The sequence below is a fragment of the Macrosteles quadrilineatus genome, unplaced genomic scaffold (assembly GCF_028750875.1).
Source record: "Macrosteles quadrilineatus isolate MER2022 unplaced genomic scaffold, UCM_ALF_1.0 Scaffold_3__2_contigs__length_128488019, whole genome shotgun sequence".
Classification (NCBI taxonomy): Eukaryota; Metazoa; Arthropoda; class Insecta; order Hemiptera; family Cicadellidae; genus Macrosteles; species Macrosteles quadrilineatus.
The window spans coordinates 72,559,543-72,587,034 of record NW_026542596.1 but is presented as its reverse complement, the minus strand read 5'-3'; the positions used below and the strand labels follow the sequence as shown (position 1 = coordinate 72,587,034).

Sequence of the window (27,492 nt, the reverse complement as noted above, 5' to 3'; positions counted from 1 at the left end):
TCAAGTTTTTACGATCGAGGTGAAGCCGAGGATGAACTGTATGATGAACTATATTTTTCGTCACATTAACTATTCAAGCAAGTTAAAAAATACTTTTCACGTCGATTCAATTTTGCTAATGCAAGCCAGCAAATGTAAGTGATTCAATTATTTCGTCTATTACGATTGTGTCAGTGTACATAATACCACGATTACTAAAAAAAACCTTTTTTAGAAAAGGTTTTTTCTAGTAATCGTGCATAATACTATCGATATGTACTATCGATCTATTGGCAAGAATACTACAATGAGCTACAACCTATTTTATTGTAATCAATACATACTTTCTATACATGCGATTGCTAACATTTGGTTTTTAAAACTTAGTTAGGTAACAACAGCTGACTTTTACTCCAAAAGGACCAAAAACTCTTTTTACTTCCTAGAGAGAAAAATTGCTATTTTGACCCGCAACGTATGTATTAAAAACGGCTGTTTTTACTGCAGTATAACAAAAAATTCTTTCTAGATAGTTTTCAAAATAACGTCAGGAACTTCAATGGTTTAGACAAGATAAAGTAGATCGATACCTTGTCAAAAATATATAATCCATTCATAACGCATACAAAATGGCGTATTTTTGCCAATTTATATTTCTGTATCAGAAAAGATCAAAGATTAAATTATGAAATTTATATTTTTTATCAAGAATTATCAACTTAATTTTAAGGTATAATTTCGTCTGGTGTAGGCTACGTGAGTGCGCCGCGCCTTTGCGTAAACTATTTTCCCCCGTGTCAACGCCAGTGGGATTTTAACGACGACAATATGCAATCTATTTAAAGGGAAAGTGGCCCATTAAAACCCATTAAAGTTTTCTTGTATTGTACTTTTAAATAGTATATTACGTTATAGTCCTGAAAATAAGTGTTTACCGGACGAGTGTGGTCGTTCCCGTGCGAGACGAAGTCGAGTACGGGATTACCATACGAGTTCGGTACACACATTTTGGACGAGTTACGTACGATAGTTTACGCCATACTACTAAATCTGTACAAATCCTTATATATTTCCACCAACTAAAGGACTAAAAATCACTAGTCATAACCTAGCAATGAAACCCCATTTGAATAAACTGGTGGCAAACAGAAGTTTTCTGGATAAATGTTTTCTGTTTCCTTGCGTGGGAAGTTCGTCAAAATAATGTAGTGTGGCGCATATTTTTACCAAATAAAACTATGTACGTTTTCAAATTTCAATCTAGATTCACTTTAGAATCAGCCTGTAACCAATCAATAAAGTCCTAAACGTTAAAATGTAGACCTACCCTAAAATAAGTTAACGATAAGATAATGCAGGGCTCAAACGTCAACGGGCAAGAAAAACACGATTAGACATCAGATTATACAATCAGATGAGTCGTATTCGCGTATTTTCACCATCCGAAGTTTTCAACTTTAAACTCTACATTATATCACAGACAATTAGGTCTATTCTCTGTGATTACTTTATGGTGGTGGTGGTGTTCGACTGTCCGCATGTATGAATATGAAATTAATTATTGAAATTAAATTAGATTTTCATTTATTTGGAGTAAATGTTCTAACACTGGAGTAAAAGTTGACATAATCGACAACACTGTTTATTGGTTAGGAAGCCGAGTGACTAAGTTATATAGTGCTTCCTTTAAATCTAAAGGTCGCTGGTTCGATTCCAAGAGATCGTTCCCAGATCCAGATGCCATTCATTGGACTACATCAATTAATGAAGTATTCAAACGGAAAGTCAACGTTAGATAGTAATTAACAATACCTGTGTTTGGACAGTTCTCTTACAAAAGGCGTAAAAAATGTCACACGCGTAGCCTACATGTAAAACGCTGTAAAACAAAAGTAACATAAATAAATAACATCATGTGTCCGATAATTACATTGAATAAACATTTGTGGATACGGAGTTGACAAAACCCTTCAATAGCTTTGTATCTTATCAATCAAAAGAGCGAACTAACGGACAAGAGCAGTCAGTTATTTCCAGATTGGAAAAATTTAATATCATTAGTTCATACTGTTTTGACCATGCTGTTAGTCATTTGCCACGTACATGTTTGTTAAAGGAAAGTTTGAATCAGTCGTAATGACGTGCCAATAATTACAGTATTTAATTACTTGGAATCAATCATCCTATGGTGCTAATGATGGTCCTATGGTGGCCTGCACTAATGATGTAGGTACGGAAAGTGCAATGGAAATGTTTGTACAAGCCTTTGAATGAGAAAGTGTTTAGATCTTTGGAGATGTTTGTGCTCATGCTCTTTACAAAATATAATGACTTTGGCAGTTATTAGTAGTTTATTTCCGTCGTTTGAAAAACAATCTAATCATATGCAATTACTCTTCTTCTAGTTACACAAACAACCAAACATTAAAGCACAAATCATGAACCAGAATAATATAAACAAAATCTCTTCAACACTAGCGATCAGTGTCACCGGACATGAACTAGTAATGAAAAACGAGCTTCAAAATGGGAACGCGGACTTCAAAATGTACAATGGGATGAGAAGTGTACTTGTGTTTTGTGTTGGTTGGCAGCTTCTGCTTATCACAACTGGAAAATAGTTTATTGTGTTTTACTACCCTTTTTTACTGGACCTTCTTTTATAGAGAATATTTTAATTTACAATAATAATAGAAGTCGTGTATTGTGTTGTTGACTTGTTAGAACTTACAATTTCCGCTATAAAAAAAAAATGTTTGCATAACAGTGCCATAGGAGTCATGAGTGAGTGTAAAGTTGGTTTCGTAACGATTATTCAAGTATGGGCTCCACAGACATTCAGGGCCTCTTCACTTGAAGAATCCATCAAGACTTGGGCTTATTGGGCTTAACCATACTTGTGACGAATTGATTTAATAATGTACATTGATGAATGGACACTGAAATCAGGCACTTAGATTCTGAACAATCAATCAAATCAGCTGTAGCAAAGAGTATCTGGTACACCTAAATTGTTGAGAATTTAAACCATAGAACACTCATGCAAAAGAAATGTGAAGCACGTGAATTTGGAAGATAAGTTTTATTGAACAACTGGAAACAGTAAAAACACCTTAAAATTTCGGTTCTGATGACGTGTTCTATTTTAATACCGTAGTTCCTGCAGCCCAAAATGGGATCCATGAGATCTTTGCTATAATATTTCACTATACTTGTACGTACAAACAAAAAGAATTTATGATAAGTAAACATGTTATTTAGTTTCTCAGTAATAACCAATCAAACGGTATAATACAAAAACAGTTGGTTCGAGCAGTAATTTTCAAAAAAGTGAGGAAATCGACTACATTACCGTAGCCTTTGTGACAAATTTACTTTTTTTAAGTGAGCTTTATTATGCTAGCCAGTAAAAAATAACAAAACGAATATTCGACTCCAGGCACCATTTAATGAAACTACAGTCCATATAAATGCTGACCTAGTTACATGTATAAGGACAAAAGAATCTATATTCACATAAGAATCGCTGACCATTTACAGTACATATCTAGACGATTTTGGGTGTGTTAATACTGAATACTGTTTTTATAGTCCATTCACAAACTGTATGCGGGGAAGGTTTCCTGGGTTCCCCAATTACTTATTGGCTTATTTCAAGTATTAAAGTTAGTGTGAGGTAGAGGAGGAGGAGATGGCATAGCTTCCCCTAAAACCGCTTATATATTTATAAGCGTGAAAGGAGTTGGTTAGCGCCTAGCAGTTTAGTGCAAAAACGACGTGTTCAATCCTTGACATTCTCACAAGAATTTAAAGTATTTTACCACCTTCTCTGTTAGTAATTTTAATGACAAAATACGAGTACATTTGAAATGGATAACAACAATAATTCCTTATCAACTCATATGTACAGGAGAGATACAGGGTGTGACGTTACCTCGACCCTCCTCTGAGGTGACAAGGTCTTCTGTCACTTTACATCTGATGGGGACAAGTTGAAGTGTACAGGTGCTGGAGGAGATCCAGTGATATTTACCCATTGGAGTTGCGACCCTCGAAACAAACATTCCACTATTGGCCAAGTGTCACCATTGTGTCTGACCCTGATGTAAAGTTTCTACCCTATATAAAACCAATACACACCAATACATGTATACGAGGGCCCTTGCGCAAAATGTGCACTTCCAATTGTTCAAAACGAATAATGAAAAGCACTTCTAGCTCGAAGATTACTTTATAGCTAAATTTAATCGGTTAAGTAGCACGTATGGAATGAGTGATTAAAATAAATACCATATTAAGAGTATATAGACTTCCAAATGTATTTACACCAAGAGCTAAACTAAACAAACTATAGATATTGTATTTTACTTTTACAAGATAAATATTTTTTCCGTTACTTAAAAGTCTTTGAGTAGGTACAGACGATAACCTTGATTCTTTAAGGTGTCATCATGGATTGTCAAATATGAAAACAGTAAGACTTTACTTACGTAGGCTATATTCCCTAACTGACATCGTAGTTCCAGTAGAAGGCTGGTTTAGTTATAAACATTATCATTGGTCATCCCCATTATATATTGTATTTTATTAACATCACTTTGCATCTCATGTAAGCCTAATGTATTCCTTTATCATTTATTGCACATTGTGACTCTCTTTGTATCTTTGTTAGTTAAGTTATATCATGTTCTTACGTCTGATAAACCACCAACTGCTAAGTAACTTGTATTCATTTTTAATATCTCAATTCCACTGAACCTTTTCTTGAATATTCTGTTATATTAAATATCTTTTGTAAACAAGGGAGATGTCATATAGTTATATAATATTGCCATACCACTTGTGTGTACGATCCTCTACGATGATGTCACCAGTTCGGTGACCCCGATCTGTCTCACTAAAAGAAGGCTTATTCCAAACTAGTTGCGCTCGTTAACCATGAAGATATTTAATTATTAATTAATGCTAGTACTAACGCCTTTATAAAGATTATATCAGATTTTGTTAAAATTGCATATGGCATTTCTTCTTATTATATTACTATACTTATTACAGTTACAGTACTAATTCGTCTCTATATTACGGATATTGAATAATAACGCCATGTTAGCAAATTCCGTTGCTCGGTGCAACCCACATATTTAAATTAGAATTATCTTTCCTTGGAGATGACGGTATTCAAAATCCAGATTAAATCATATATTATTTCTCAATAAGGGATTTTTCACCACTTAGCGTACATCATGTAAAATCTTGGCATCATCATCATCATAATCTTACTTGAAATACCACCTTTATTTGGCGTTGTTTCCCTTTTCCATTCTGGACTAGACCCAGCACGTCAGTTTAGTTCTAGCTCTATAATAGCTATTTGCGAGTTTGGTATTTTCCTAGGTATACAATAGAGAAGCCAATTTGCAATGAGGCACCACGGTTATGCTTTTTGTCAGTGGAAAAACAAAATCGACCTTGAGCACTTTGCGAAGCGTGAGAAGGACGATGTCAACGTAATGAATGTGAGAATGTGTGACCAAACCACACAATGTGCTCTGTGTACAAACTAAAACAGAATTTAAACAACGTACAAATATTGAAAACCTCACGATTTACTATGGTGTCTCGTCTTATTACACTTACAGTACAACATAAAATTAATTCATCAGTTGTTACAAAATCAAATCTTTTCAGTTTTTGAGATCAGTGAGAAATAATTTTTCGTATCTGAATGTTAGGTAGGCTATCAAGTCTAGGATATTCTTCAGCAGTATTTATGCTGAAACGGTGGTATTTTAAATTACAACCAAAATTATAGCACTTCTATACGATCCCTCTGTTTCGTATTCTCTTCTTCTATACGACGCATTTAAAGCGTCCACCGCTACAAAATAGTAAAACGTAGCCAGATGAGGGTTTATTAAACAAACAAGATTGTAAAAAAAAGAATTCTTCACGTAAAAATCACGTTGACTTCAAAAGATTGTATTAGATTTCAACGACACCAAACAATCCAATGATGGGTGATAATGAGTGTTAAAGACAGATTTATACTGATTAAGACCAGCTGATAACAAAACAGCTGGGTTAAGTTTTGAAAAAAAAAACTTCTGATTTCTCACGATCAAGCCAGCAGCCTGCTGATTAATTACTTGTACACCTAAAAAGCTGTGCAAAGTCATCGAGATACCACGAGGTGGCCAAATGACGAGGATCATCCAATAGCGGAGCATGAGTGGAAATTTAAAAAGGAGTTTATTTTCAGACGGTCGGCACTCGGCAGAATGGGCCAGTTCATTGAATAATCGCGTTTTCAACGCCGCCACACCGCGTCCGCGTGGCCGTCCAAGGTCTTCTCCAAGTCTTTGTGTCGACTCAAAAGCGAATGAACGAACCCGGATCTTGCCTATTTTACAAATTTTAGGAGGGCGTTTTTTGAAGGTGAAGGAATGCAATTTTCGGAAAACGCCTAGTAGTGTTTTGTAGAAAATTTCATTCCTGATCATGAAATTTCTTTCAAATGTTTGGGAACAGTTTCAACCTCTTACCGTTTTTGAGCTATAGCCATAAAAAAACGTGTTTTCCTAAAATAGGAAGGGGGGGGGGATACAAATTTTGAACTGCCATCACTTTTGATTTTGATAGGATTGACGTAGAGAGTCTAGTTTGCGCCATTCTTGTTTCATGCCTTCTCTCTCATTTGATATATCAAAAGGAGTACCTTGCAATTTAACAATTTCAAGTTAAGAGTAGGGGGAGAAAGAGAACATAACGTTGAAATACAACAATTGTGGCCTCTTCGTCAATAGATGATTCCCGCAAATAGCATATTTCTATCTATTGCAGTTTTAACATAGCCTAAATAAAGAAGCAAGTAAAAAAAACACCCTGTATGACATTATTAGTAGATATTTATTTTGTCATTTCAGCAGTCTTCCGCTTATAAACTCCATGTAATCGATTGCGTCCAACATACACTCCAAGGTTAAGTTGACAAGCGATGATTCGACACTTTCTTTTGAAATTCTGCCCAATTAAAAGATGGCGTCAACCGTTGCGCGGTCGTCTATGACTTGGCACCGATGTTTGGTGGTCGGTGAACCACTGAACCAGCAATAACCGGCCCAGAACGGTTAGAAGCTGATCATGTTAAGTAGCCAACACTCAACACTTGCTGTAATTGGACGACAAGATGACTCTTCGTTCATATAATTCTGAAATTCTTATACAGTTCTCAGAACGTACGGTATCACTTATGAAAAAAAAAAAAAACTATCAGCAATCTGACACACATTTCTCCTATTAGCTTATCAAACACCCTTATCATGGGTGGTGGGAGTGATATTTTATGGCGAAAATCACAAAAGTTGCGTTATCTTTTTAATAGCAATTTTCACACATTAGTAAGGGTTAAATACTTTAGTTTAGAATTAATTTCAAAAATGAAAAAAAAAAACACCAGAAGATACTATGGATTAGTAGGTACCCACCACATACCAAATTTCATCAAAATCGGACCTCAGGTGTAGTCTGTAGGGCCACACACTCACACATATCACTCCGAAACACACTTTTTGGGTTCAAAGGATTTCTATTACACACAAACATCAATCCAAGGCTTTTGGAAATTTTGGTTTTCCAATTTGAGTAACGGAAAATTCGGATTAAAAAAATGGCTCGAACGGTTTTGAAATTTTATAGTCTTCTTAACCTTTAAAAAATTGCTCAACCCCCAACGGTTTAAATTACGGTATATGGAGAAAGTATTTTTTCGTCAACATTTTTGAGTTTGAGTAGATATATCCGTTTTGGGCACCTCGGAACTCAAAAAAGTAGTTTTCAAAATTATGTATGTTTTGTGGATGTGTATACTATAGAGCTACAGACCACACCTGTTGTCTGATTTTGATTAAATTTGGTATGTAGGTAGCCTACTAACCTATGGTATCTCCAGGAGTTTTAAAAATAATTTTGATTTTTAATGGTGATTTCCCCTTAAAATGACAGAAAAAAATCGGATTTTATAAAAGTGGCCCGAGATTTAGTATGTTATAGTCCTTAAAATTCTGAACAAAATAATACAAACTATAAAATAAAAAAAAATGATTTTTGAAAAAAAAACAGGTTTTAACTAAAGTTAGTACGTTATATTCCTTTTAATTTTGAACAAAATGCTTAAAGTCCCATTTCTGTAAAAAAATACAGTTAAAAAGTTATTCTAACCAAAAAAGAGTTATTCCAATTTTTGTATTTACCTTTAAAATAGTTTGCTGTTTTAAAATAAGAATTTAGCCAGATTGTGTCCAGTACAACACTTTTTAACCCAGGCACTCATTGGATGAATCAATTATATTTTTTGCCCAAAAAGTATGCAAGTGAAGAGTAAACAAGAGTATCACAAGGTGAAAGTGTGATGGTAATTAATTAATGTAAACATCAAGCCACGGACAGCTGAACCTCTGAGAGATAAGTGTCTGGCTCGTGGCTCCTGCTGATAGTGAGCGTGAGCTGTGTACCATACATGCCACTGGCACATGCTTTTACAGTATTATGACTTGCCAGCACGATCAAACATCCAGTTTATTTAATTACTTTCTTCTCCTATACTTAAGTGTTATTTTCGTCAAAATCTTTTGTTTGAATTTTGGGTCCCCCCTATGAACTCAACAAAGTGATGTCTTTATGTGTGTGAGTGTGGATGTGTACAAAGCTACAGAAAACACTCTTAGGCCATTTTGAAAAAAGATGGATATATGGGCAACTCGTACTCAATGGTACTACGTACATGGTACTTCCAGGAGTTTTTAATATTGATTTTAAATGGTGATCCCCAGATAAAATAACAGAAACATCTAATTTTCACAAAAACCCCTTGAACGGTTGGTTAAAACTTAGTATATGTTTATGTTATGGTACTTTTAATTTTAAACAAAGTGGTACAATTCACAAATATGTGAAAATTCTGGCTCAAAAGTTGTTGCAACTTTGTGTTTTTCCCATAAAATATCATAGTCATCCCTACCGCTTATAAGGAAGGGTCGGGAGCAAATATCTGTCAGAATGCTGAAACTGTTTACTACTATCCTCCTATACATGGTAGTCCTATGCAATAGTGATGGACAAGACCCAAAACTTCGAGATTTTTTATCTCGAAGCTTCGGGCGGGATTGAAATACTAACGGGATATTTTCAAGACAAGATAAATTTTTTTTTTTAATTTTTTTAAAACTAATTAATTATTTATTCTTTACATTGAAATATTGCTTCAATTGTTTTATAATTTCTTTGACATAGCAAATGAGAAGTTTTGTTAGTGCAAGCAGCGTGAAACATGTTATGAGTGTAAACATAGCCAAAATAGCAACTCCAAAATCATTCTAAAAATAACACAAGACTTTAAAAATTGTTACTTGATAGGCCTACTTAACTAGTTAGTTATACTGTTGTTTTTGATATTTTTCAAAGTTGAACTATATACTAACTGTTATATCCGTGTTTCCTATGCCGAAGAATCATTTTTAATAAGTTAGGCCTTATTAATATTTTTTTAAATGCTGGTGTTTTTTTTATCAATGTTTTTTAATAAAAGATTTTAAATATTTTTGTCTATTTTTTCAAGTTTTTAAAACTTGTAAAATATTTCTGAACTTAAAAAGTAGATAATAATTTTTTTTATAACTTTTCATTGAATCTCGACCCAAAAAAAATCCTGTCCCGCCGGAATTAAAAAATCTCGTCTCGAAGTAAAAAATCTAGTCTCGTCCATCACTATTATGCAATATGGTAAAAGTTTTTGTCTAAATGTTCAAGTCCGACTTATGGATCCCACTGAATCCAAAAGTGATTTTGGAAGTGATGAATTTTGCTGAAAGTTTGAGAATAAGGAATTTTGCTGAAAGTTTGAGAATCAGGGATTAGCCCAAAGTTTCCTGGCATCATGCCCAAATGATAGTCAACTTCAGAGGGTTTGATATTGCATTATTAAACCTAAAATTCTGCAAATACAATGTATTAACACTTATCGCTATAAATGATGAAGTCTTTATGATTGTAATATAACGTAGGTCGTAGAAAGTAGTAGCGGAGGAGCAAAGGCATGATTAAAGATAGTTTTCCTGAAAAGGAACAAATCAGAATAAACAATCAGATCAAAACAAGGGGAACAGGGAGATATTATAATAAACCATATTACAGAATCTTTTTAATGTACACAATCACATTATAAAAATGGTTGGTTCCTTTAAGAATAAGTTCTTAGATGGTAAAATTACAAAATCAAACCAAAATTATACCACTTCCAAAAAAACTTCATTTTTGAATTTTGGTAACAAAAAATTACAGCTTGAACAACTATTAAACCTTAACTTATAATAGTCAACATATACAGACAAAAACAACATTTTTGTTCCATAATAAAAAAAAAACATCAAATAAAAAAAACAACAAATAAATATATTCTAGGAACAAAATGAGGAAATGTTCAATGTGAAGATATTTTAAATATTCCATGTGTTTTCACAATGCAACTCAGAATAAAAAAATAACAAAAAATTTTGTACATTTGAGTGAGATGAACTAGAGCAATAATCGCAAGGAATAAACAGAAAAAACAAACTTATCTTGAATATGAAGAACAAGGATAACCTTATGATGGCTTACATTGTTGCATTAAATAATTATTAAATGAAATGCACACAACTATTTTATGCATTTTGCAGATTTGATGAATTGCGTATTGAGCATAATTTTGGTGTTTCAATAAAAACAAGCTACTTATTTATATATTATCCCTGCATTTCCTATTAAAATACACGTCAACAAAATTTTTCCCAATATTGGGGCAAAGATTTTTTTTTTTATTCAAGAAGGGGCAGCACAAATTTACAAGTATGAAAATAATGGTTTTGCATAACACATCATTCAAAGGGTCAATATTAACAGTAGCTTATTTTTATCAAGGATTACATCACACAAAGTATTGTTCTATTCTAACAGAGAGAACATTAGAAAACTGCAAATGTTCACAAAAACATACAAGAATTTTATTAAACAAGTTTATTTTAATAAAACAACGTATGTACCATGAATATCATTCAGGCAATTCCCAGGGTAAAATCTTAATAATATAATTTAATTAAACAATCGGAAGCCTAATATTAAACAGATTCTGTTTATAAACAATTAACAGTTATAGAACCATTTTTTTTTACCTTTTTTTATGTTATTTGATTTTTTTTTTGTAAACATAATGTGAGAACATATAGATGGATAAAACAGCTATCCAAATAGTGTTGCAAAGGTTAATTTTCAACCTTCATAATCATAAATTATATATATTGTATATTTTTTTGTCCAGAGCATTTGGAATATTTAGGTTTGTCAGTCTGACAGCATTGACTCTTTTAACAGCAACTTATTTTGTTTTATATAATATTTAACAATTTGTTAAGTGATGATAGAAAATGATTTAACCACCGTTGCTGTTGCTAGACGAATGTGGTCCGACCCTACTTCAGTAGGGAGGGAAAAAGCCTGCAAAAGTAAATTAACAATGAAAATATTTTGTTAGCAGATGTTGGACAGTGTTTAATCATAAATAAAAGTTTAAATTTGTTGATAATTGCCTGTAGAGTGTGTAAATGTAAAAGGGTTGCCTGTAAATGAGGGTCCTGTGAGCTCCTGATGCATCCAAGCAAGCCCCAGCAAGCTTACATTAAGTAGACCTTAAGATCGTGATGCTACTTTTTGGTAGTCAGGGTATGCTCTGAATGTTTACACTGGGCCCCGCACCACTCAAAAAATAGCTCTGTGGTCTTTGTTTTGATCTATCTCGCTTGGCTGCAACAGTGCACTGAGACCTTAATTTAAGGACAAGACTAATATGTTGATGATTACCATGGACACTATTGATCGTCCTCTGATCGGGGGTCTTATGTGATATTTTTCACTTATGACGCGACTTTTAGAATACCATATTATAGATGTTTATTTGTTCTCAATGGAAACAAACAGAAAATCCTCAGTTTTGATATTTGCATAGCTTACATTTACTTAGTTAAAAAAATTAAGTTATAAATTTAGTTGATTTAATTAATCTAAAGAGAAATTAAAAGAAACAGTGGCTTTAAAGAACCACATTATCTTCATGTATTCTGCCGTCGCAAAGCACGGATTAAGTCTGTCTTCTAGTTTTATAAACTCATTACCAACATAGGTCATGCACATGTGGCTGTGTATAAAAAATGTCATTGTAGACCAATATCGCTGATAAAATACAGCAAGATTTTATTTAGAAAGAATATTTATGGAAGCCCTAACACTTTTGTTAAATCATATTCTTCATAAACAAAAAAGAAGTTAGATTTTAAGTTAAAATTGTAAATAGGTATTGAGTAAAAAATAAATAAATAGGTAGGCCTTGTTTGAATTGTTCATTTTGACTCAAGTGTAGCTAGCGAACCGTTCGAAAAACCGTTAGGAAAAGATTGTCAAATTGAAAATTAGCTTGACATTTGAAGCAATAGAAAGATAATAGAAGGGTAAAAAGACAAAAGTTACAATAATTTTTATCAGGAGCTGTTATAGGCCTCATAGTAAATATTTTTGTGTCGAAAGTGTTGTTGTTTGTATTACCTATTATAACATATACAGGGTTGGTAAAAAGTGTGGAGACCCCCTGTTATTTTTTTAACGGCCCATACTAGAAAAACTAAACTCGGCACACCTTTATGGCATGTTATGAAGCACTTTTTGGGCATAACAGCCAATTGGTGTACATATCCAAAATGGGGGATTTTGGGGGAAACTAAAAAATTTCAAATAGAAAGACCAATCGAGTGACCCCTCATTTTAAAGGTCCTGATAAAAGAAAACCAACAACGCAAATTAGAGGTATCTATCTCAATAAAGTAAAAAATTTCAGCCAATTGAAATTCTCAGAAGTTAAATTTAACTTGCAGCTTTCCAAGTCTGGAGACCCCCTGTAAATTTTGTAACGGCTCACACTAGGACAACTAAACTCTACACACCTTTTTGGCATGTTATGAAGTACTTTTTAAGCCTAATAGCCACTTGGTTCCCAAACCCAAAATGGGGGAAACTCAAAAATTTTTATGATAAGCCCCATCGAGTGACCCCTCATTTTGAAGGTCCTGGTAAAAGAAAACTAACAACGCAAACTAGAGGTTTCTATCTCAATCCAGTAAATCATGGAAGCTGATTGAAATCTTTAGAAATCAGAAATAACTTGCAATTTTATATTCAATTGGATGCCATATTTTACTGTGTTAAGATAGAGGCCTCTAGTTTGCGTTGTTAGTTTTCTTTTATTATGGCCTTCAAAATGATGGGAATTAACATTCACTCGATGGGGCTTAACATTTACAATTTTTGAATTTCCCCCAAAATCCCCCATTTTGGGTTTGGGAACCAAGTGGCTATTAGGCTTAAAAAGTACTTCATAACATGCCAAAAAGGTGTGTAGAGTTTAGTTTTCCTAGTGTGAGCCGTTACAAAATTTACTGGGGGTCTCCAGACTTGGTAAGCTGTAAGTTAAATTTAACTTCTGAGAATTTCAATTGGCTGCCATCACTCGATTGGTCTTTCTATTTGAAATTTTTGAGTTTCCCCCAAAATCCCCCATTTTGGGGATGTACACCAAGTGGCGGTTATGCCCAAAAAGTACTTCATAACATGCCATAAAGGTGTGCCGAGTTTAGTTTTTCTAGTATGGGACATTAAAAAAATAACAGGGGGTCTCCACACTTTTTACTAACCCTGTATAATAGATATTGATGGACAGAGTGCAAGTTTATACTGACAAAATATTACTACAGCAGAACCTCGATAAGAAGTCAACCTTGTAACAATCTTTAATCTCCATGAGACACTTGTTATTGAGGTTCTACTGATAAAAAAAAGGGGTGAAATTGTATTCTTCATGCTGGCTATAAAGTCAAGAAAAGTTTAGAGGACACATAAGAAGTTCTGCATCCCTTGGAAAATCTGTGTCCGGCTTTGATAAATAGACAAAGGAAAGGATATAAAACTGACCAAGAAACCCAATATTTCACTTTAAAATAAAAAAACAAACAAACAAAAAACTTACATCTATTAGCTTCAAGAAAACTTCATTTGTTAATAAATGTTGTACCTAACGAATAATACAATATCATACCGGTAAAAAATAGGTGAAAGAAATTAACGAGTTAAATTTTACTAATTGAGAAACCAATAAAAGACTTTTAGCTTTTTGACTTTCTAAACGCATTTAAAGAATATCAAAACAAATTGAATAAAAATTAAGGGTGTAGCATAGAGCACAAGGGCCTAGATTTTTTAGGATTTTTTGAGAGGATAGCAGGCTTACCTGAATGGGAAAGAGTCCAAACTGGCACAGGAAACACAAAACAAAACTTTACACTATATACACAAAACATTAGAATATTTCACTGTCACTGACAGCATTTTCAACTAAGGAAGAGGAAGAGATAGTTTTCTAGATGTCCAAAATGGTGGCCAGTGAGTTGTTGAGTCAGTGTTGCCAATAGTATGAATTCAAAAAACACAGTTTCAGTTTATCTTTTATGCACTATATATATATATGAATAAATATGTAAGCCTGCTAGTTGGGTTGGATATTGAATTGGAGTGGGTTAGATTAAAGGTATTATCTCAGGTTTAGGTTTGGGGGTTGTCCAGACTTAGTAAACCATTGATAAGACAATTCCCATCTTCTCAGTTGTGACTGGTTACATTGAGGGGGCAGTGATTTGACTATTTTGGTTGTAAAGCAGTCATTGAAACTAGGGTTGTTGTGGCTCTGGGCATGTTGTACAACTGGTTTGTCTTTGTATCCAGTAGATACATCTTGTCTATGGCCATTCATCCTGGTTCTGAGGCTATTGGTGGATAGGCCTACATACTGTGCCTCACATTTGTTACATTGTAGTTGGTAGATAATGTTCTTCGTTTCACAAGTGTTGAAGCCTCGGATGTTGTAGTTTTCTTTGGTTGTGGAACTGGAAAATGTTTGGCTGGGTTGATTTATTTCACATGTTTTACATCTCTTGTTATCACAGGGATATGAACCGTTAGGGCGTGCGTTGTTTGGGTTGTTGTTGGCCGGGTCAGGAACTTTTGGGTGGACTAGTATTTTTCGGAGATTGGGTGGTAGTTGTAGTATTCATCATCGTTGCTGCAGATCCTTTTGCCCCTGATGGCTTGACTGAACGGGATGGATCTTTTGGTGTTCTTTGGGTGGTTGCTGTTAAAATGTAAATATTGTAGATGGTTGGTAGGCTTGAAGTGTACACCGGTTTGTATGAGTCCATCTTGAATATTTATTTCTAGGTCCAGGAAAACTATTGTTGATGTTGAGATGTTGCTGGTGAATTTAAGGGAACTGAAACTGTTAAGGCTGTCAATAAACTGTTTTAAGGAGTCTGAGCCTGAGGTCCACAAGATAAAAATATCGTCTATAAACCGGAACCAACACAAAGGTTGTACTTTTTGGGATTGTAGGAAACATTTTTCGAGTTTCCCCATGAACAGATTTGCGTAGGATGGGGCCATCCTCGTACCCATGGCAGTGCCTTTAGTTTGTAAGTAGTTTCTACCTTCAAATTGAAAATTGTTTTTTTTCTAGAATGAACTTAACCATGTTCAGTAGGAAAGAAGTTGAGGGCTTAGTGTTTTTGGGGCGTTGATCCAGAAAAAATTCTATAGCCGCAAGTCCATGTGTAAGGGGGATGTTAGTGTACAGGGAAGATAACTTCCCTACCACTACCACCCAATCTCCGAAAAATACTAGTCCACCCAAAAGTTCCTGACCCGGCCAACAACAACCCAAACAACGCACGCCCTAACGGTTCATATCCCTGTGATAACAAGAGATGTAAAACATGTGAAATAAATCAACCCAGCCAAACATTTTCCAGTTCCACAACCAAAGAAAACTACAACATCCGAGGCTTCAACACTTGTGAAACGAAGAACATTATCTACCAACTACAATGTAACAAATGTGAGGCACAGTATGTAGGCCTATCCACCAATAGCCTCAGAACCAGGATGAATGGCCATAGACAAGATGTATCTACTGGATACAAAGACAAACCAGTTGTACAACATGCCCAGAGCCACAACAACCCTAGTTTCAATGACTGCTTTACAACCAAAATAGTCAAATCACTGCCCCCTCAATGTGACCAGTCACAACTGAGAAGATGGGAATTGTCTTATCAATGGTTTACTAAGTCTAGACAACCCCCAAACCTAAACCTGAGATAATACCTTTAATCTAACCCACTCCAATTCAATATCCAACCCAACTAGCAGGCTTACATATTTATTCATATATATATATAGTGCATAAAAGATAAACTGAAACTGTGTTTTTTGAATTCATACTATTGGCAACACTGACTCAACAACTCACTGGCCACCATTTTGGACATCTAGAAAACTATCTCTTCCTCTTCCTTAGTTGAAAATGCTGTCAGTGACAGTGAAATATTCTAATGTTTTGTGTATATAGTGTAAAGTTTTGTTTTGTGTTTCCTGTGCCAGTTTGGACTCTTTCCCATTCAGGTAAGCCTGCTATCCTCTCAAAAAATCCTGAATAAAAATTAAAATGAACATTAAAATTTCTTAAATTAAAACAAAAATACTAGTGATCCAAACAGAGGGAAGAAGAGAACGGTTCAAATGAGTAACTCTAGGGGGATTCTGTAAAGAAGAAAATATAACTTATTTACCTAACATAAGAGCAAGTAACAATTAATATACTGGCCCAAAAAAGTAAAAGTTATGTTAATGACCAAAAACTGAACTTGATCATGGGTACCAAAGTCCACATGGGTACTAGCAACTTGGGCATACAACTCATTTAGGTACAATAGATTACCTTTAAGCTACGATTAATTTAAATGGTGATCAGAATGATTATATTCATACCAGCAATTTAGGTACGTAAGTGGCCATTATTTAAAAATCAAATTATCAGGTCTTTATAACCTGAAACAAGATCGTTTAGTCTTTTTGTTCTGAAAAAGTGGAACATAGAGACTTTTAACACTTACCAAAACACCAGTCTGACAGGCCCACGGGAATTTTCACAAACGCATGTTGGCAACACTGTTTACTTGGGGGATTCCATTCCCCAATACCTTCCCCCCCTTTTCCTCCCCTACCTGTTGAATACTGTTCGTTCATTTTGCGTGGGTGTTGTGACCTTGACAGGTTGTCTGTTCATAACATGCCCATCTCAGAAGCCCAGCGTTAGTGTATATTAAAGCTGGGTCTCATAGGCCAAGGGTTTTGGTTTGTGTGCGGGGTTCGTTATTTTCCAATGGGGTCTCACAGACCGAGGTTTTCGGTTAGCGTCAGCCTGGGTAGTGTTTTGGTATTAGTGTTAAAAAAGAATTTAGCTTTATCCAATCAATTTATGAATCTTAAAAAAGGACAGTTAAAAGGAATCAACTATAAAATACCCACCTGTCATTTATGGTGTAAACCAGGATTCCGAGATGGAATAAGACGAAACCACAAGAGGAAGCCGATTTTGATTATTCATAGTTTAGTTGGGATCATTTCTAACATTATTAGCCTTGATTGTTTTGGCAACAAGTAAAATAAATGGCAGCAGCCTCTTTGCCATTTAGTAAAACTTCTTACTACATCTGGAATCCCAAGTTCCACTATGGGTTTAAGCCTTTTTCACTGATAAACCATAAAACTTTTGTAGTAATGACACACAATTTCAAATCCATGCGTAAATACCAGAGTAGATAAAATAATAATAAATTAATACTTAAATCCTTAAAAATTATAAGGCTAAGAGAAATTATATTTATTGTATCAAAACAAACGTTGACACTTAACATGCATTTTTTTTACCTTAGTCAGTAACTAAGAAAAAAACTTTAAAATATTGATGAGTAGACTTAATTTACAGAAATTCCAACACAAGACAATCTAAGATTATGTATTTGGTAAACGTGCATAACATGTCATAAAGTTTAAACCTCATTGAATACAAACAGAATTTCAGTTTGTAAAATTCCCCCCCATTCCCCTACAGAAAATAACAGAACACAAGGCAGTATTGAAAATAACTGACTTTAAAACTAATAAATTAAAATACAATAAAGAAGAAGATCGAAAATCCGTCATTATAACCATAATAATAATAATAATGTGGCTTAAAACTAAAAAATCACCAAGGTCCATAAAACATAACAGATGTTGAAGAGCGTTGTTGTTGCGAGGCGATTGCTCAGTCGGTGTATTAGTATGCTGACTTACGTGGAGGAAATCCCCGCGGGATGAACGGTCCGCGCGGGAGTCCTCGAGGAACCATCACTGCACCTCGGAACCCTCGACTCATGCCTCGAACGATTCCTCCTCGACCTCGCATGATTGGAGGAACCCCTCGACGCATGGGCATGCCTCTTCCTCTTACCGGAGGAGGAATAAACTCCTTTGGTTCATACTGCAATCATTGTGATATTGGGGTAAATAAGTGTATTGTTAGAAAAAAACCAGGCTTACATCCAACCAGAAACATGAAACCCTAAAAACTTACTTTAAGGTTAGTTTAATTCAAGGCTAGGCCAGGATTTTGATCTTAACAAACAGAAGACACATATCAAACAAACAATATTTAGTCTCCTGGTAGACTTTTTCAAGTTTAAAAAAGATTTCACAAAATCCTTTCTATTCCATTTTGTGTGAACTCTCTCTGTCTACACACGAAAAAGTCAGCTTAAGTAAGAAATATCGTGTGTTTTATGTGTCTTCTGTCCGTGTGTTCTATGGGCTACATGTAATTCAACAATCCTTTTAACTTACAAATTTAAAATCCTTATTTTATACATTAAATATGAGAATTTTTCACTGTCACTGACATAGAACCAAATAAGGTACAAGTTTTCCCATTTGGATAAACCTATTTTATAAAATCCTTAAAAGTTAGACACAAATGCCCATGTCAGATTCTTAACCTCAAAGTTATACCTTCGGATTTAAAGTGCATGTTTTTTTTTTACATCTTAATCATCCCACTTTTTTTACAAATTTATTTACATATTTTATACACTTACAGTCTTATAAAACTTCTTAGGCTCGTACTCTCCCTTAGGTGGACGACGGGAGTCTTCGTAGTGGTTGTCCGAGTGTTCCCGAGGTTCACGTTCACGACTGTGACGACGTCTGCCTTCTCTCTCCCTCCCCTCTCTGTCTCTTTCCCTGTCCCTCTCCCAGGCCTCTCTTCGATCCCGAGACCCCTCGTGTCTTTCTGACGATGCTGTTGATCACAATATCAATCAAACTCTACACTATACGTTTGTGGATTAGAAGATTAGAGGTTTTTATATATTTTGAAAAAAAAACATTCATTTAATTAAATTAATTAGAAAAAAAGTTAGTCAGCAGAGGACTACATAGATCTTATCCTATGATTGAGATTAGTTCAGATATAAAGACAACATAGTATAGTATTACCTCTATTAACCATTAATGGTCACATTTTATTGGGGGGTTCGTTTTAATTATTTAAAGGCCGCGAAGGCTTGAGCGCGCTTGACAACAATGTCACACATGTCCACTGCAGCTGGTCATGTCTCCTAGTTCGAGACTCGGCCGCTGTCACCTGGAAGCGCTGCCGTAGACGTGGTGGGGAGAAGCCGAGACCAGCGGACAGGGGAGAGTTCTTAGGACAGTCGGCGGCGAGCGTTAGGTTCGCGCACACCAACCTTCCTTAGGCTGTGCGAGCGAACATAAAGTATCCGGCGAAGGCGTGCGAAATATAGAGACGAATCGGAAAGTATCGTGATACGTAAGTACACTGTTCATAACTAGCGTATACGTTATACCTCTACTCGTATCCCCTTTAGTGAGGGAAATTACGATATTTATTAGGCTATTCTAGGCCGCTTATCGTAGTTTATAGAAAATCGTAATTTAACGACCGACGCTGCGAGTGTAGTGTCGTAGTCACCTACGCCTACTTTTAGTTATCCAAAGTGTTTTGTTTCATTTTAATCGAGAGTTTTTATTTATTTTCCTTAAAGCCAAGGAGAATTGGCATAAGCGCCTTCTACGTTTTATTTTATTTCATTATTTACTTATCGCGAGTTAGCGTCGTTTTCTTTTAATTCCGAGAAGCTTATTTTTAGTTTTATTTTGAGAAGTGAGACCTTTCGTTAAGCCTAGGAGCTGGGTATTTATTTTATTTTCTAATCGTCGCCTAGTTAGCTATCAGCCCGAGTAGTTAACTTCGACTTGGCCTTGTCAGCGCGTCGCTGTGCTGACACCAAGTTATAGGAGTAACTATAGTTAGTGTATTCCTTAATAGCAACTCGTGTACGGTGCGTCGACGTGCCGAGGTACCCAGTGTGTACTTGTGTACTAGCAGATCGGCGCGACATTAACATCTACGAAGATCCAGAAGTGGGAAGCGAGCGACGAGGATTGTCAGCGAGACCCTGGACTACTCGAGCTGTCCGAGCAAATCGGAGGTAAGTTTACGATAGGTGCCCTACCCGACATAAACACCTCACAAAGTGGCGCCTCCGAACAGGGACATTGAAAGTTTCGTTATTATCGTAATATTCATACGTGCTTCACGTATTGGCGCCCGAACGGTAAAATCGATATCGTAGTGGTTTTTTCTTTGGAATATAAGAAAAAGCGAAAATGGTAGGATCGAGTGTTAGCGCGAAAACTACGCCTAAAACGGTCAGAGCGGTGACTGAATCGACAACGACAACTACGACTACGACTGCAGGGTCTTTACCAGCTCAAGTAGCACAAACTATTTCACAACCAACTGTGCCATCGACTTTAAGTTTTCCTACTACGACCGCAGAGGCTACTCAGCCTCAAGTAGGTACAACTACGTCACAGTTAATGGTACCAACGACTTTAAATTTACTTACTACGACTGATCGTACGTTGACGTCTAAGAGTCCCTCAGAGGATGACCCGCGAATTGGGTGGATTCACACGTTAACCAAGGATGAACTTCGTTACGAAATGAGTCGATACGGTTTGCCTAATATGGGGACAGTCGACGAACTTCGCAAGTCGTTTTGTAAATTTTGGAAACATGGCATTCCCCGAGCAGTGTACGGTAAGGACGTAAATGATAGCGTGGACGGTGCGACTGCACTTCCACACCGGTACGACACGGGATATGTCGACTCGCGACCAGGTGCCAGTGACATACGAAGTGCGGAACTTGACAGAGTACGGGAGATAGTTGGTTTGCCTCCAGGAACCAACTTCGAGGACGTTTGTCGTTCGTTATCAAGCCTAACAATGCGCGCTGATAACAATCAGGCTAGTAATTATCCAGTCAATATGACACAATCAGATCGTTTTACAAATTCCGAGGGGTTAGTGTATAGTACACTAACCAGACCAAGTGTTAACTATGCTTTCGACACCTCCCACTCTACAGATTCGATTCATCGAACTACGGTGCCCGGTACCGGTCAGCGACCGTACGGTGGGTTCACGAGCGAACAACTAGGTATTGCTACACAGGCAAGCGTGAATCACGGATTCAGTAGTGGTTTGCCTTCGTGTCACGAAAATTCGAACGTAATTCGTAAGGTTGGTGTTGATGTCTCGGCGTTGTGTAATTTAGTTCGAAAGTGGAACGTTCGTTTTGACGGCTCAAAGGACCCCGTTTCTTTCTTGGAACGCCTGGAAGAGCTTATGGAGGCCTACGAAATAAATAAGAACGATATTATACGAGCACTCCCCGAGCTACTACATAGTAATGCACTGTTGTGGTATCGAAACTATAAAGACTCCTGGCATAATTATGAGTCATTTAGATCGAGTTTCGAACTACAATTCCTACCACCGGGATACCAGCGAAATCTAGACGAAGAAATTCGGCGTCGGACTCAAGGTGACAACGAAGCTTTTAGAAACTTTGTTGTGGCTTTAACTACTCTCATGCGACGCAAGGGAACCCTCAGTCTCCACGAACAATTGAATATTTTGTATACGAATATGAGACCCGAATATAAGTTGACGATGAGGAGACACGATTTTTTCTCGGTCGACGAAATGCTCAGACAAGCGGAACACGTTGAGAGCTATTTTAGGGAAAAATCTCTTTTCCGTCCCCCTCCCCCTCCGTCAGCAGCGTTGGTCCCCGAAACGGCTTATCACCCGAGACGAGGACGCGATAATAAATCGGGAGATAATTTCGGAGTTTCGACGATTGGCGACTGTCAGTCATCAAACGGCGTGACGGGACGATTAACCGAGAAGCGCGTAGGCTTCCGGTCCGAGGCGAGACCACGTAGGTCACGAGAGAACTCTCCGAACCCCCGGACGGGTAATTTTACGAGGACCTCGTCATCTACGAGCCCACGACGTCACTCGGAGCGTGAGCGCGAAGGTTCACCCCGAGAGAACAATACAGTTTCGCGATTGCCCGATAATGTGCGTGACAAGTCTACTATCACATGTTGGAACTGTGACAAGAAAGGCCACATGTTTCGTGACTGCCGTATGCCGAGAACACTTAAGTGTTTCTATTGTAAAAAGGTGGGCATCCGCACCCACGACTGTCGGTGCCAGGGAAACGATCGACGGGTTCAGGAAGAAGGAGGTCGCCTGAATCCTCAGTAGTGCCTACTACGAAGACCTCCCCGGACTGGTGCGCTTGGTTAGAGAAAATTAAGAAATTCCCGGAAACCGAGAACGCTCAGATTCAGACCAACGACAGACGACCGCACGTATCAGTGACGATAGCTGGGCGAGAGTTCGCCGCACTAATAGATACAGGTGCCGTAGTCACGTTGATCGGCACGGCGGTTGCACGTCACTTGGAACGGTCTGGAATTATGTCTGTTTCGACTCCCACGGTAGTGAGACTCGCGAACGGTAGCTGTTCGAAATCGGACCAATCCTATCGTTTTAAGGGTTCGATTCAAGGTCGCGACGAGGAGTTCTATACATTGTATCTCCCCACTCTCACTAGTGACGTGGTTCTCGGTATCGACACTCTCGAACGACTGGACTTGGTGACGTATAACGTCGCGTTAGATACTAGTAGGACGAACGTCGCCGGCGAGATTGTCGAATTAAGCGCAATATCGGATTTGACTGAGGGCCAAAAGAAACGATTGGGCGAATTTCTAAAGGCCGAATTGCCTTTATTTGAAAGCGTTTCTGGCCGCACGGAACTGATCCAACACGAAATCCGTTTAAAGAAAGGAGTTACTCCAATCAAGCAGCGGTATTACCCGCGAAATCCCGCTATGCAGGAAGTGATAAACGCTGAAGTGGATCGTATGCTAAGTGACGGGGTAATCGAAGCATCTACTAGTGGATGGAGTTCCCCTGTAGTGCTTATTAAGAAACCTAGTGGAAAATATCGGTTCTGTATAGACTTTCGACGTCTGAATGATTGTTCAGAGAAGGATGCTTATCCCCTCCCTAGAATATCTGCCATACTTGAAAAGTTGCGAAAGGCACAATTTATTTCCACACTCGACTTGGCTAATGGATATTGGCAAGTGCCGTTGGCGGCGGCGAGCCGGCCTCTCACTGCCTTTACGGTTCCTGGGCGTGGGCTATATCAGTTCACATCGATGCCATTCGGTCTTCATTCGGCTGGCGCGACCTTTCAAAGGTTGCTGGATAAGGTAGTCGGTCCGGAATTGGAGCCTAGGGCGTTCGCGTACCTGGACGACCTCGTTATGATCTCTGAAACCTTCGAGGAACATCTCGATTTGTTGTGCGAAGTGCTAAGTAGACTCAGAAAGGCGGGGCTAAAGCTCAATGTTGAGAAGTGCCAGTTCTGTCGGACCGAACTGAAGTATCTCGGCCACGTCGTTAATGCGAACGGTATTGGTACAGACCCGGAAAAGGTTAAAGCAATCGCCGAATTTCCGCGTCCAACTAACGTAAAGAGCCTTAGAAGCTTCCTAGGACTCGCGTCATGGTATCGACGCTTTATAGACCAGTTCGCGCGACTTACTACTCCACTGACGTGTCTCCTAAAGAAATCGACGAAATGGAGCTGGACTGAAAGCCAAGAGGAGGCGTTCCTCGGGCTGAAACGGAAGTTGACCACGACACCGATATTAGCTTGTCCCGATTTCGGTAAGCCGTTCGTGCTGCAAGTTGATGCGTCGGACGACGGGCTCGGTGCCGCGCTCACACAGAAGAAGGACGGAAAGGAGAACGTTATCGGCTATGCGAGTAGACTTCTCTCTGACTCAGAACGTAAATTTACCGTGACAGAGAAGGAGTGTTTGGCGTTGGTGTGGGCCGTGAGGAAGTTCAGACCCTATATTGAGGGGTACCACTTCATCGCCGTCACAGACCATATAGCGTTGAAATGGTTGCTACGGCTTAAGGAGCCGACAGGCCGGTTAGCACGCTGGGTGTTAGAACTCCAGCAGCACGATTTCGAGGTGCATTACAGGAAAGGCATCGCCAACCGGGTGGCGGATGCGTTATCGCGGCACCCCGTAGGTGTAGCCGAGGAGACGTCTATTGAGACAGCGGTCTGTCCACTTCAATTGGATGGAGGTCCCGACGCTGGAGACGGTCCCGAAAGGCCGAGTAATCAGTCGGACAAGTGGTACGAGAAACTCTGGGATAAAATGAGCGTCAATCCCGGGATGAACGACAAATATGTCATTCGGGAAGGCAAATTATATCGCTCGATTGGTCGGCAAACTACGGAAGGTGATGTCCGGGAACAGACATGGAAAATGTGTGTTCCTAAGGACGAACGGGCGGTGGTTATGAGAGAGGTGCACGACTCCCCTGCAGCTGGACATTTCGGTGTTAAGAAGACCGCTAGAAAAGTAAGCGAACAGTACTACTGGCCCGGTTGGAGACGTGACGTGCGTAAGTATGTAAGGAACTGTCCCGTATGTCAACGTTACAAGGTTGAACAGACGAAACCCGCCGGCCAAATGCATTTTCGCCCACCTGGTGGGCCGTGGCATACTGTCTCCGCGGATCTATTAGGTCCCCTCCCGCGTTCGAAGAAAGGAAATCGCTTTGTCGTCGCATTTCAGGACCAATACAGTAAGTGGACTGAACTAGCCCCTTTGAAGGACGCGACTGCGTCTCAGGTGGTGCTTAAGTTCAAGGAACTCGTCTTGTATCGTTTTGGTGCACCAGATGTACTCATCACGGACAACGGTACTCAGTTTACCTCGAGGATAATTAAAGATATGGCGAAGGAATGGGACATCGAGTTTCAGACGACTGCGCCCTATAGCCCGCAATCAAATCCCATCGAACGACGTAACCGCGTGCTTAAGACTCTTATCGCTCAGTCAGTGAAAGGCGATCACCAAACGTGGGACGCGAATCTGAAGGAGATCGCGTTCGCCGTAAACACAGCGTGCCACGAGTCGACAAAGTGTACCCCCGCGATGTTGTGTTACGGGCGTGAACTTAGGCTCCCTGCGGCACTTCGAGGCCCGCTGTTCGTCGCGAGCCGGAGAGGTGAACAGCCGACGCCGGCTGACATACATATGGAACGTATGGACCGTTTCCGGAGGCTGTATGACACCACTCAGAAGAATCTTAGAGCTGCGTTTGATCAACAGGCTAGATCTTATAATCTACGAAGGCGTGACGTTCGGTACGAAATAGGTCAACAGGTTTTAAAGCGGACCCATGTACTGTCGTCAGCTGTCGACGCGATCGCGAGCAAACTCGCGCCAAAATTCGATGGCCCTTTTGTAGTGAGCAAAAGGCGAGGGTATAATTTGTACGTGATAAAGGACGAGGCAACGGGTAAAACCACCGTGGCCCATGTAAAGGACCTTAAACCTTTCCATTCGGATGATAAGTAGGTCAGAGGTCTAATCCGGTTTTATTGTTTATCGCTTAGTGAGGTGCATTTCCACTCATAGTAGTTCCATTTAGTTCACCAAACTTACCTTTCTGTGTAATACTTAGCTTGTGGTTGCGGTTGTGACTAGTGCATTATAATACTTTAGTAGGATTCCCTGTCGTATTTTATTAGTTTATATTTATTAATAAACTCTCTTTCGCAGGTTTGCTTCGTGTGCACGCTCTGCATGCTTTCGCACCCTGCTTGTGCTTCAAATTTCTTATCTTAGATGCTTGTGGTAGTGCTTGGTGAAGTGTATTGTGCATGAGACAGCTTTTTCTAAAGTGTATTAGTAGTTATTGCGCACGATGGCATGCATAAGACCTCTTATTACGCTTTGCCCGTCTAAAATGGACTGTTTGCATCCTGGGTGCTCGTTGAACCCTCACGTAATGAATACATTTTTACGATTGATTGAGAGGCGGAGCCGATTTTACATTGGTCTACCCAGTGTGTTTGCGTTCCCAGTTAATTTTTTTCAAGAATGGGCGGATGGTGGATTTGAGCGTACTCGTTCGTTGACGACGGGAATGGACGTATTAACGCACTCGCTGCTGTTATTTCCTGTGTTGTTAAGTGGTGAAGATGGTAAGGGGCTCTGGGCCATTGTGGTCTGCAGGCCTGGTTCGGCGACGATCGGTGCATATGACCCGTCACTAGTCAGTCGACGTCGAGAGATGGGAATCGTTTTCTCTTTCCTAGCGAAGGTAGCTGAAGAACAGGGAGACTGTTTAGAGGAGAGAAGCTGGAGATTTCTAGATACGCCGAGTGATTATCCCCGACCTGAGAAGTCGGAGTCAACGGGTATATTTGTGTGCGCCTGTGTTTCTTGTATCTCGCTTTCGACGCCGTTCGGGAAACTCCAAGTCGATGAAAAGCGGTGGCGTCGTGACGTTGCGACAGCCTTACGACGGGGACGATTGGAGGACGAAGTGTTCGACCTGTTGGAAGTAAACGTCCCTAGGGAACAAGATCTTCGGTACGGAGGGCGTGTCCAACCATCTCACTTATCCCGGTTGACAGTGACTGCGCCCGACTCGTCATCGGAGGTGGTGGACGTAGCGGTAGACCCGGTCAGCTTCAGATCGTATGGATCACCGCGATATGCCCCGATCTTCAGTCGAGAGGAGGCAGTAGTGACGCAAGAGACGGAAGAAGTGAAGTCACCGGAAGCGGTGGGTGGTGAGTCACCCGCTCTGTCACTTACAGCCGATGATCTTATGGACGAGATAGAGGAAATGTGCAAACCAGTCGAGGGCGCTAGGTCTTCTAGTGAAGTGGTGGCTTCTCCGCCCCGTGGTAAAATCGTGAATCGTGAGGGAGGATTTAAAGTCACAATCCCGGTAGACACGATTCCAGCTAGTTCACCGATACTGTCGGATATTTCTAGTCCCGACCAATTCGAGGACTTTGACCCGGTTGCACGGGGCCAACCCCGACCTTATAGTGAGGAACGCGTATCGGCGGTAAAGAGACCAGCGACGGCTGCCCAAGGGCCCATGAAAATTACTGATTCGCATGAATCTCATCAGAGGTCCCGGAACCCACGGAGAAACCGAGGGCGGAAACGAGTCCGCAAGACGTACCGGGTGCGCTTCCAACGAGAAGATGGGACCACCTACCGGCGA

General features: G+C 38.8%; 1 protein-coding gene across 4 annotated transcripts in view; it reads right to left on the bottom strand.

Annotated features, from left to right (window-relative positions):
* Positions 1–10,208: 10,208 nt before the first annotated feature.
* The window catches only part of LOC128989951 (zinc finger CCCH domain-containing protein 13-like), a 68,000-nt gene continuing 50,716 nt past the window's right edge, over positions 10,209–27,492 (bottom strand). For all 4 annotated transcript variants that reach the window (XM_054412119.1, XM_054412120.1, XM_054412118.1 and 1 more), the window contains 3 exons: positions 19,077–19,279; positions 18,280–18,466; positions 10,209–11,505 (listed from right to left, as the gene is read on the bottom strand). In XM_054412119.1, the coding sequence (XP_054268094.1) occupies positions 11,486–11,505; positions 18,280–18,466; positions 19,077–19,279 (410 nt within the window). In that variant the 3' untranslated portion in view covers positions 10,209–11,485. The remainder of the gene's footprint in view (positions 11,506–18,279; positions 18,467–19,076; positions 19,280–27,492) is intronic.